The sequence below is a fragment of the Mesoplodon bidens genome, assembly GCF_964165515.1.
Source record: "Mesoplodon bidens genome assembly, chromosome: 12".
NCBI classification, from domain to species: domain Eukaryota; kingdom Metazoa; phylum Chordata; class Mammalia; order Artiodactyla; family Ziphiidae; genus Mesoplodon; species Mesoplodon bidens.
In genome coordinates this window covers 57,977,300-57,989,726 of record NC_138168.1, presented here as the reverse complement: position 1 = coordinate 57,989,726, position 12,427 = coordinate 57,977,300, and the positions used below count along the sequence as shown (strand labels likewise).

General features: G+C 41.3%; 1 protein-coding gene across 1 annotated transcript in view; it reads right to left on the bottom strand.

The window, feature by feature from the left end:
* TRMT11 (tRNA methyltransferase 11 homolog) overlaps nucleotides 1–7,308 on the bottom strand; it is a 63,383-nt gene extending 56,075 nt beyond the window's left edge. Inside the window, exon 1 of the mRNA XM_081251577.1 lies at nucleotides 7,198–7,308. Coding sequence (XP_081107703.1) covers nucleotides 7,198–7,269 — 72 coding nt within the window. The 5' untranslated portion in view covers nucleotides 7,270–7,308. The remainder of the gene's footprint in view (nucleotides 1–7,197) is intronic.
* Between the last annotated feature and the right edge of the window lie 5,119 nt (nucleotides 7,309–12,427).

Sequence of the window (12,427 nt, the reverse complement as noted above, 5' to 3'; positions counted from 1 at the left end):
TTGCCTCTTAAGCAGGTCCAGACTTTTCTCCGGACTCCATTCCAGCTAGCTGTGGCACACTAGCCCCCTTCAGGCTGTGTTCAGGCAGCCAACCCCAGTCCTCTCCCTGGGGTCTGACCTCCGAAGCCTGAACCTCAGCTCCCAGCCCCCACCCGCCCCGGGGGGTGAGCTGACAAGCCTCTCGGGCTAGTGAGTGCTGGTCAGCACCAACCCTCTGTGTGCGAATCTCTGCGCTTTGCCCTCCACACCCCTGTTGCTGCACTCTCTTCCGTGGCTCCGAAATGTCCCCCTTACCATCCCCATCTCTGCCAGTGAAGGGGCTTCCTAGTGTGTGGAAACTTTTCCTCCTTCACAGCTCCCTCCCAGAGGGGCAGGTCCTGTTGCTATTCTTTTGTCTCTGTTTTCTCTTTTTTCTTTTGCTCTACCCAGGTATGTGGGGAGTTTCTTGCCTTTTGGGAAGTCTGAGGTCTTCTGCCAGCATTCAGTAGGTGTTCTGTAGGAGTTGTTCCACATGTAGATGTAATTTTGATGTATTTGTGGGAAGGAAGGTGATCTCCATGTCTACTCCTCCACCATCTTGAAGCCACTCCCAAAATACTTTCTTAAAGGACTGTTCTAAATTATAAGGTGAAAGTATCAATTTGCCTTCACTACTGCTCAGTTGGATGTTGTACTGTTTTTGTTAATTAAGTAGATTAAAAAATAGTACTTTTAACTTGTTATTTTAATTTTTTGATTACTAGCACAGAAAATTATTTTTACTATATTTGTTTACAAGCTGTATTTGGGACCATTTTTTTTCTAGAAACTAAAATCATTAGTAATGTATTAATTTATGATTAAAAGACTAAAAGATGAATAATAGAATTTTACCAAATGTCAGGAGTCCCTTTAGAGATTAACTCTGCTGTCTTGTCCAGTTAATTAGATGAATAAATATATGTTAAATTTAAAAAAAGAAAAGTGATTAACTAGGGAGCATCACTGTGGATTCATTATGTACAAGTTATGGTACGTTAACCTCCTTTCTGGATAAAATTACAGAACTAGAAAGAGAATACAAAAGCTACTTTAAAACATCAGGTATGCAAACCTGAAATCTGTTCAGATAGTACATATAGTCTATGAAGCAATCACTGTGTGTTGATAAACACAGGATGATTATACAAACTTTATGATTTATACTACTAACAAATTTTGCCTCCCCAAATAACATAAAGCAGGTAGAATCCCACTCCTCTGTATAGGTCTTACAGAGGAGTAAACCTAATGAGAGATAAGTGTCCCCACTGCGGGGTGCCTACAATCCCCTTTCATCCCAACTAGGGGAAGGAACGTTTAACACCACGCCCATCATGAGCCACAGCCACCATGACAGAATGTACACCCAGACCATGAAAGAATGGGAGGTTTGAACAACTAGTACTTTCTCTGTTTTCCCTTTTGTCTATGCAAAAAATCATTTTTTTAATCCCTGGCATTAGAAGGTGCTGAACTCAGTTGAATCACATGGACAGACCAAGAACTAGCATAGACTATCAGTAAATCACTGAAGGTAGTCCAAAAGTCATTTTGCAACATGGGTGACACAAATTTGAATAGGAGGCATCACAGGACCTCAGAGTAAGACCACAATTTGTTCTTCAGTTCTTCCAAACAGTAGCTGTGTGATTTTATTTTATTTTTACAAGAAGCTTAACTCCTTTGACCCTCAGTTCCCCCACCTATAAAACAGGAATCAGCTACCTCACGAGGTAAGGTCTGTAAAGAATGGAGCAAAGAACCTAGGCTGTTATTAAAGGAATCAAGCTGATGATGACCAACACTATCCTTGAAGTCCAGTGCGTCAAGAAATCAAGGGAGACTGACAAAGTTATAATACTTGAAAGAAAAAAATGAAGTTATAGATTGTCTCTTGACCTAGAATGATTATTGTTCATTCTGTATTAAACCATATTATGAAATCAGCTTTACATTTAAAACAGGAAAGTGTGCTGCTCTTGGAATACATTGTTAGAAATTAGCAACAGGTTAAAGCACAAAGGTTCTAAGAGTTGTTTTTTTTTTTAAGTGAGGATTATTGGAAATTTTATGGCATAGGATTAGCACCATTACCTAAAATCTAAGCAATGATTTAAAGTGAGAGTAAATGTGATAATCCAAGTTTCAAATTTAAAAGCAAAACACATATTAAACTACATCAACCTACTTGGAAAAATCAAAACACAAGATTTTTATTCATCATATGGCAAATTCACTTTCCAGTTGAGAATCTTTTTACATCAGGAACAGAAGAATTTATATTAGACATTGGATATAAAAATATGGCATGATCCGATGCATACCTGATGCATTAATTCACACGAGCTTTTCAGTTCTTTTAGCCACTCTTTCATCCATTTAGTTTGCTTCAGAACCAGCAATAAAACCCAGGGGTCTGAAGTTTACTTTTAGTACAATAAGGCAGCTGCCAACTAAAACTGGCCCTGATTAACTGCACAGAGGTAAAACCAGACCACACTTGCACTCAATCTTTCATCTTAAATCATAAAGGCAGCTACTCATTATAGCTTTCCTGCCTAGCAGTTCTCATACAGTAGATGGGTCCAAAAGTGTAGACTGTCCTTTTGATTGCCTTCCCTGAAGAGATCCCATTTCACTCAATTCAATATTTATTAAACAACTAATATATGCAAGGCACTGAGCTATGTAAAGATAAATATATATTTATCCTGAGGGAGCATAAGCTCTACTAGAACTAACAGTTAATCCAGTAACTGAAAAGTGAGGTGTACAACAGTGAGTGCTCTTAAAGAAGCAAATAAGTATTCTACCAGAGTACAAAGGAAGAAAAGATTACTTCAGTTTTAGAAGAAAAGTTTCAATGGAAACTCACTTAAGGGGCTTCCCTGGTGGCGCAGTGGTTGAGAGTCCGCCTGCCAATGCAGGGGACACGGGTTCATGTCCCGGTCTGGGAAGATCCCACATGCTGCGGAGCGGCTAGGCCCGTGAGCCATGGCCACTGAGCTTGCACGTCTGGAGCCTGTGCTCCACAACGGGAGAGGCCACAACAGTGAGAGGCCCACGTACCACAAAAAAAAAAAAAAGAAAGAAAGAAACTCACTTAAGCCCTGATACACAGGGAGAATCTGTATAGAGAGAGGACTTTCACTTCCAGTGATAGCAAACTAGGAGATTCAGATTAAGCCTCCTGATGAAAAGAATTTTTTAAAAAACCTGACTTCTGCTTGAAGGCATCAAGAGATTACAAGAATTACCAAACAAAGATCCAGGAGAGGACAAAAATCTCAAGGTGCAGCCACTCTCTCCCTGGGACATTTACCAATTCCAAAAGCAGCTGTGAGGGTGGACAGCCCTTTTGACAGCTTAATGGAGCTAGAGGAACAAAAAGAGTATAGGGCCAACAATGAGAAGGAAAGGAAGTTTGATAAACCACCCAGTTTAGACTGGCATCCCCACAGCTAAGCACACTAGCAGTATGTGCAAATCAGAACAGAAACAGAACTTAATGGCTGAACACCAGCAAGTGATCCTAGTGTGTTAATGCTCCTATATTCCTCAAGAGGATTTACATAATCCTAGCCCTCACTTATTTTTTCAAATAAATTTTCAAATATATCTGGCATATATTTAACAAACACCCAGCACACACATGAAAAAGAACCAAGAGAAACAATATATAAAAGAAACAGACCCATAAGGACCCCTTTTTTCAATTACATACTTTAACATAACTGTGCTTTCTATATTGAAGGGGATAAAAGACAAAATTAAGAATTTTGGTAGAGGATTTAAAAAAAAAGGAAATTGCACATTTGAAAAAGAATCAAGTAAAAAATATAAACCTAAAATAAACAAAAATGTGGGCAAATCTAAATGAATATTGACTATATAAAATCAGTAAAATGAAGAGTGGGATAGGAAAGACCCAAACAAGAGGGCATCATTCAGGGAATAATGGGGAAGTCTATTTTGGCTGCATTGTTTGTGGGAGGAGGGGGTGGGAGGACACAGAGGAGAAAACCATGCAACTGCAGGCCTTGAATGCCAGACTAGAGTTTCAGCCTTGGGACAATAGAGACAGAAAAGAGGGCTGAGCTTTTGGAAGATTAAACTGGCACAAGGGAAAGATACTAAGAATAATTTAAGAAAGAAAAAACAGGTAAAACCAGCAAATACTACGGATGCTATTTTTAAGACTGCAGCCTAACCACTCCATTCTCCCTGCATTATCTGACTATAGGCACTCACCGTCCTTGGCTTCTCTCTAGTTCCACCCCAGTATCCTCTAAGTGGTATCTTTTCTCTGGTACTCCAGAACTATCTTTTTAAAACACAAATGATTGCTAGTCACTTAGTGATTTTAAAAGAAAAAATGTTTGTCACTTTCTGGCTTAAAAAGGAAAAAAAAAAAAGAGTCAATGGCTCTCCATTAAATCTAAAACAAAATCCAAATTCCTTCCAATGGTTTCATAACACTCCAAAATCTGGATCCTACCCACCTCTCTAGCCTCAGTGCCCATTACTTCATCCTCCTTCCCCTCACATCCCACACACAAACCACCATAATCAACCATCCCTCTGTGCCTCTACATTTGCTTTAATTTCTCACTGAAATGGGCTTTCTGGTCCTCTTCATCCCCAGAATATCTCCTTTATCAGTTAAGATCTAATTAAAATATTACTTCTTCCATGAAATTCTATGTCCTTGCACCCCATCTTATCAATGCACCTGCCCAGCAACACATTAGTCCCGAATCAATGCCACAATCTTCCTTCAAAACTCCTAAGGCCAGTGAGTTGAACACAACTGAAGAAAATCACAGAACCTTGGCACAATTACAAATACATGCTCTTCACCCTCAGCTGGGTTTTCAGCCTCGCTCTAACACCTGAGTTCTCTACTCAACTGTTGTAGCTCATCAGCTCCCTCTTTGCTCTCAATGATTATTTCAGATTTTACTATTTTTCTCAATTTCTCCATTCAATCGCTTGGTCCCCCATCTTTCAAGAAATAACCTTGACTCATTCATTACCCAGAAAACAGGCCCTCAGACAACTACCCGCACCCATCTTAGTCTCCTCTGCCCATGCCCCCCTTCTACTGAAAGGCCAACACCTCCCACTGTGTCCTTATATCCATTTTCCCCTTCCCTTCAGCCTACAAACATGCCAATTTCTCCAAGAGGGATAGGGATCCTCCCTTGACTCTAGGGCCCCCTCAAACTGTTAACCAATCTCTTACTTTCCCTTCTTATGTTAAGAGCCGTCTATCTCCCCTTCCTCATTTTCCAGTGACCACTAAACCAAGCAATCTGGCTTCTTTGCCTAAAACTACACAACCACTCTAGCAAAATCCTAAAACTTTACCCTCTTGATTTTTATGGTCTCACATACTTCCTATTCTGACACTTGCCTATCTTCTTCATGACCTCCTTTTCCCAATTCCCCTTAATATCAATGCTTCCAAGTACCTGCATTTGGCCCACCACTCTTTTGAAGCTATGCTTTCTCTGAATAATTTCATTTTCTCTCCTAGAGTTCATATGCAGAAGCCTCCCAAATATTAATTACCAGTACGTGCAGCTCTATCAACATCTGTGCATACTCATATTCACTGCCTCCTGGTCATCTCCATTTGATGTTACACAAGCATAACAAATTCAGCATAACCAAAATTTAAATCATAAAGCTGCCTGTGCTCTCTATTTTAAGTGGAAACACCCTTATATCCATCCCAGGAATCATCCTTGATTGGTCCCTCTTGCCCCCACCTTCAATCAATCATCAAGCCCTGATGACTTTTTGTTTGTTTGTTTGTTTGTTTTGCAGTACACGGGCCTCTCACTGTTGTGGCCTCTCCCACTGCAGAGCACAGGCTCCGGACGCGCAGGCTCAGTGGCCATGGCTCACGGGCCCAGCCGCTCAGTGGCCATGGCTCACGGGCCCAGCCGCTCTGCGGCATGTGGGATCTTCCTGGACCAGGGCACGAACCCGTGTCCCCTGCATTGGCAGGCAGACTCTCAACCACTGCGCCACCAGGGAAGCCCAAGCCCTGATGATTTTATCACCTAAATATTTCCCCAGTCTATTCCATCCTCTTACCCCCTGCCCTAGTTCAGACCTTCTTAATTAACAAGACTATTCCAACAGACTCAACTCCCAACTCCTTATTCCTCTCAAATCCATCCTCCGTACTGCAGCCACAGTGATTTCTTAAGAAGAAATCTGATTCTGTCACTTCCTTAAAATTCTTCAATAAAGTCCCCTTCTAAGATCCAGAGTATTTAAGGCTTTGCATTTTCTGAACCCTACCCTCCTCTCCTGCTCTCTTCTTGTCATTCTTTGCTACATATTTGGTAATGCAGTAATAATGAATAGCTTGTAATTCTAATTTACTTATGTCTCTCCTTGGCCTGGCTAACTCCTACTCTTCTTTTAGGTTACAGTTCAAGTGTCATGCCGTCCTGGAAGCCATCTTAATGGCCAACATCACCCACCCCTCAGGTGGATCATATTTCCCTTCTATATGCTGATATTTCCCTACCTATCACTGCACTTACCAACGTTATTTCATGGTGCTATATTTATGCATCTGCTCATCCCTTAGCCTAGACAGTAAACTCCTTGAAGATAGAAACTTTGTCATCATTATATCCCCCGCGTCCAGAATATTCAATTACAGGTACTCTGAAAATGTTTCTTGAATGAATAAATAAAACAATTTCCCCAACTTTTTCATCATCTAACCCTACCACCCACCATCGCCACCACTACGCCAACCCCCACGAAACCTGGCCCGCATACTCGACATTTAAAACAGTACCCTGAGTACTTCTGTCTGCTGTCTCTATTCTCTAGATGAAGAGCTCCAGGAGGGAGAGGACCGGTCATATTCACCTGCCTGACTCCGGTACCTGGCACATGGGCTGGAGAATGAATGAAAATGCTTAGCAAGGCTGAGAGGCTGTCTCGGACTTCTCTCTCACACCCTCCGCAGATCTCAGACCAATCCCGGGGGCCGAGGGACTGGGGGGGGGACGCGTGATCTCCCCGACAAACACAGACGCCCAATGCCCGCGGGCTCGGACTGCGTGGGTCGCCGCCGCCCACACACCAACCTCCACCCCGCCGTCCTCTCCAGAAGAAAGAGGTGGAGGTCACTGCGGCGCTTACCGGCAGGCGGAACTCCAGGTGTTCCTGTGCCATGAGCAGAAGATACCTGTTCACAGGTCCCAACAGCGCCATCGCATCAGCCCACGGCGCGCCTGCGCCACCGAGGGTGTCTCACTCTTTTCTTCCCCTACAGACCGCTTCCGCTAAGGCGGAGCCTGAGGAGCCAGAAGCGGAAGTCGGGAGAGTCGGTTCTCTCCGGAGGTTCCTGGCTTGCAGGATTTGAGCCCCGCAGTTCGAGGAGAGGTTTCTTTCGCTGCCGGATGCGTTCTGTTTGAGGTCCCGGTGTACCAGGAGCAGGTGTGAGAAGCTGTGTTGTGTTCAAGAGCAGGTTGCGATGAGACAGTGTAGTTCCCAATGATCCTCCACCTAGAATGTACTTTTAACTTCCCCTACAACTCTTCAAATTCCAGGTCTTCGAAACTGAACTGAAATTTCTGTTTTTTCCCTGCAGACTTCTCTCACCACTACAGGCTTTGGGGACTGACTTAGCTGGACTTAACTATACTTATTGAAGTATAGTTGATTTACAGTGTTGTGTTAGTTGCTGATGTACAGCAAAGTGATTCAGATATATATATATATATATTCTTTTTACTATTCTTTTCCATTATGGTTTATGACAGGGTATTGAATATAGTTCCCTATGCTATTAAGTAGGACCTTGCTGTTTATCCATTCTATATATACTAGTTTGCATCTGCAGTTGTACTGGAAGGGGCACAAGGGTTCAAAGTCTGCCTTCTGGACAGATGCAGAGCTCCGTCTGCTCACTAAGGCAGATCTCGTAGAGACCTGGCCCCTCTTGTGAGATTACTATTGTGTAAGCATTGGAGCCTCTGGTATAGGCTGCTGCTTATTAAAAAACCAGAGGTGTTCCTGGGAAGGACCAGGAATTGGAAAGGAGAATTTTGAGTTCTGGTTATAACAGGTCACTACAGTGTTGAGACTAGTAGGACACAGTCAGTGAAGAAAGGAAATTAGCGAGTTAACAGGTCCCAGTGGCAGAAGTCACGTGTAATGTCAAAGTTGCCCATACATCTGACTGAACATCTATCACTTGAAAAGGGTTTAGGTGTCCCTATGGTTTAGAACCATAGGGATTTGTGAACCAGTGAGAGGGAGAAAAGCTCTCTTCATACATAATAAGACTAGATTTTTGCAATGAGTAGAAAACAAGGGGTTTTTGAACAGTTTGGAGAGTAAAGTTTTATTGTAACAAGTCATATAAGAACTATGGAAACTTCACTATAGTGAAGCATTCCTGAGGGAGTTCTATTTCACAAGATTCCAGAAGGGTCCTCAGCATCTTCAGTCTTCATGAAGATAATTCAGGAAGAAGAGAAGAGAGGAAAAAACACTGGCTGCTCTCAGGAAACAAAACTGAACAAGTTGGGACTCTGAGGCACCTGTTCAGACATAAGCAACTGCAATGGATTTAAATATGATTCAGCTCCTTGAGGTCAAATTTCCAACAAGCAAGAACTCCAGAAGTGGAGAAAAGTAGATCTCATCCTCTGGTGAAAAGATTCCCCAGAACAAACCTGAAGCCCTAATTGCAAACTAGACCAACTAATATGCTTCCTGTGAAGCAAGATCTGTGCATAGAAAAAAAATGTGAAGGAAAACAGGCTGGAGATTCAGCCTTCTCTCCTGGTCATCCTTAAACTCTAATGCTGCCACAATTCTAATAATCAAGGGCCATACATTTCCAGGCAGATGTAAGATGGCAGCATAATTGAGTTAAGCTAGAGGAAACCAACTCTCCCCAGTCTGAGCAACTGCATGAAATGGAAGCAGTTTTCCAAAAGGAGCCTAACCTAGGGCCTGCCAAAATTAGGGATGCCTTTCCTCTTTGGACCAGTCCTTAATTTGATTCTTTTGTTTGCAGTGAGATCGAGATACCAATAATGGTATCAGTCTTTTTATTCCACTTCAAATACAAGGCCATGCAAGACCTGGATATCATCTATGCTGCTCCAGGTTTCAGCTTTGTAGCTTAGGTGGCTTTACACATCTTTGAATGGAATGCCATTTACTACTTCCCTTGGGCAGAACTGGTGTATTAGGGATAAGTTCACAGTGCATTTACTTCATTTGAGCCGGATCTTTTGTCCTTCCTGTTTTCCTCCTTCTCATTTTCCTTCTCTCCCTTCCTTCTTTCCTTCCTAAAATAAAAGAAGAAAATATGATTTCTAAAGAAAGAAAGAAAGGCTTTTGACAAGTAGTTTGCAAATATTAAGTCTCAAAAGTAGGTGTGCAGCTTTCCTAGGAAAAAACACACAGATTCTTGTTTAAGCACAATTCCCAATAATCACCATCTCTTGCTCCTAGTTGCTTCCCATGAGTAGGAAAATAATTATATATAGTATAGATAGCCTCAAGTCCCATAAAAGGGATTTTCCTGAGCATCTACTATAACAGGGCCCAAAGAAGAGTTTTATTCAATCCCATAGGGCACAGGTTCTCAAATTTAGCTGCACATTGGAATTACCCGAGGAGATTTTAAAAATACAAGGCCCAGAATCTATCCCCAGAGATTCAAATTTAATTTGTCTGGTATGTGGCCTGAACATAGATATTTTTAAAAGCTCCTCAGTGTTTGACTTAATCTGCAGTCACCAGCAGCATCAGTATCACCTTGGGAACCACTTAGAAATACAAAATCCTGTCCCGCCCCACCTCTAAATCAGAAACTCCAGCGTGGGGCCCAGCAGTCTGTTTTAAATAAGCCCACCAGATGGTTCTAATGCACACTAAGCTTTGAGAACCACTGCCTGGGAGAGAGCTGTGTGGGTGGACGGATGGGCTCTGATTCCCTGGTACTACAGATAACAGCACGTTTTGCCTTCTTCACACCCACTTTGGGGAGAGAATTTATGTGATAAATTTGCAAAATGCTGCAAATATTTTTCTCAGCAGAAGATACAACAAGAAGAATATCCCCGTCTTACTAGTCAGAATGAGAATCTAAGATAATCTCCTTAGCTGAGAAAATACCTAGTATAGCCTCCAAAGTTAGGTGACTTCCTGTGGACCAGGCATGTTGACTAGAACTAAGCCTTCAGAGAAAGTTTTTTAAATTCCAGAGTGAAAATAAGATAAATGTGTTCCAAAGGCAAGGAGAGGAGAAGTAGAGGAAAAGAGAGTCAACAAGATGGCAGGAGCTAGATGACACTTTCCCCTTGCCCTGCAAAACTTTGGTTATTAGGTGTTTGAAATGCTTGGTGTGGGTGGATGTTTTTGAAACTCAACGAGATTTCATACCTGAGTTATATTGGTCATGGATACTGCCATGAAGGACATAACGCCAGGGGGATCCTGATATCTAGGTTACACTCCTGATTTTTGGATTGAACATTGCCTGAAATTAGGGTTATCATTGTGTTTGATCTGATTTTGGTTTGTTATGGTAACGTTCTAAGGGACTGAGAGATTAATATACAACATTTACTGACTAGTAATATGAATGAGTCACTGGGTTAAGGCAATGGGAATACAAAGATAAAAAAATTAGATCCCCCAACCCTAAAAGACCTCTAAATCTAGTGGCAAGAAATATAACATTATTTCCTGGCTAGACTGTGTAAGGTCTATGCTAGGAAAATGCCAAGGATCACAGCTGAAGGAATATTTAATAATGCTGTGGTTGGGAATGGGAAGTATTAGAGAAGACTTCCCAGAGGAGGTAAAATTTTAACCTGGCCTTTAAAGGTGAACAGATTTTCAAAGGTGTGCTCAGTTTAGTTAAAATAGTAAAAATGTCTGGCTTGTGGAGTATAAGTACAGTAGACAAAGCTGGAAAGGCTGACAAATAATCTTGAGGGTAAATGGTGAGGTTTTCATAAGCAAGAAAATTGCATAATCAGGTCAGCAATTTAGAAATAACTCTGATGGAGGCTGTGTTAGAAAGGAAGCAACTGGAGGCATGAAGCCCAGTCAAGAGATTCTAGTAATATTCAAGGCAAGAGAGGATGAGTGTCTGAAAAGGCAAAGACTCTGGGCACTTAAAGGAATGAACTGATTTGTTTTAGGTCCCTTTAAGGCAACATCCTTATGCCAAAGCTTTTTTGTGTCTATCTGAGGGGAAAGTGTTTGGAAATTGTGGGCCTGAGAGAACACTCGGGCATACATGTTCTATTTATTGAATGTATAAATATGTTGAGAATAGACTGTAGGGTGGGCAAGGACAAAAGCAGGGAGAAAGTGTGGAGGCTAATCTAGGTAAGAAACGCTGAGAACTTGGCCAAGATGACAGCAGTACAAGTGGTGAGAAATGGTCAAATTCTGAATATATCTTGAAGATACTGCTGACAGGGTTTACTGATGGGTTAGATATGAAGTGTGAGAGACAGGAGTCAAGATTTTTGGCCTGAGCAACTGAAAGACTGCAGTTGCCATTAACAAAGATGGGGAAGACTGAAAGGAATGGGTAGGAGAAGGGGAAATTTTAAGCTTGAGATGCCTATTTTATATCAATAGAAAATATAATACATGTATCAATACCTGAAAGGTATTTGACTTCGGGATTGGTTTAATTAATGGATGATTGTTAATTGTGGATCCATCTCTACCTAGGTGGCTTTAAATAACTAATCGTACAACAAGGATCTGATTCTTCTTAGTCAAAAGTACACTTGGCCATTTTAATTAAGTTTTTTTAAGCTGAATCAGAGATCTTTTTTTTTGTATTTATACTGCTAAAATAAAAGCTGACTCATAAACAGATGAATCAACAGCTATCAGCTTTATTTTAGCAACTTACAGTACTGGGCACTTAATGAAAGTGTGGGCATCAACTTTTGTAGATGACTTTTTGACATCAAAATCTAGAAATGTATGAGTGTTGCAATAATAAAGACTGCACTCTTGACTTTGGGTTCTTATATGAAAGAAGAGGTATGTCTACGTCTCTTGAAAGTGAACCACTTCTACTTCAGGACTAGCCAATTTATTAAACATCTTTCATTTGAACCTCTGTTTATAGTACTGCTGAAAAAGTCTAGATGACCAAGTGGGATTTATCCCAGGTATGCAAGGCTCATTCAACATCTGAAAATCAATTAATGTAATCCATCACATCAACAAACTAAAAAAGAAGAATCACGTGATCATATCAATAGATACAGAAAAAGAGTTTGACAAAGTCCAATACCTATTTTTTATTTTTTAAAAAACAAAACAAAAAAAAACCCTCTTGGGCTTCCCTGGTGGTGGAGCGGTTAAGAATCTG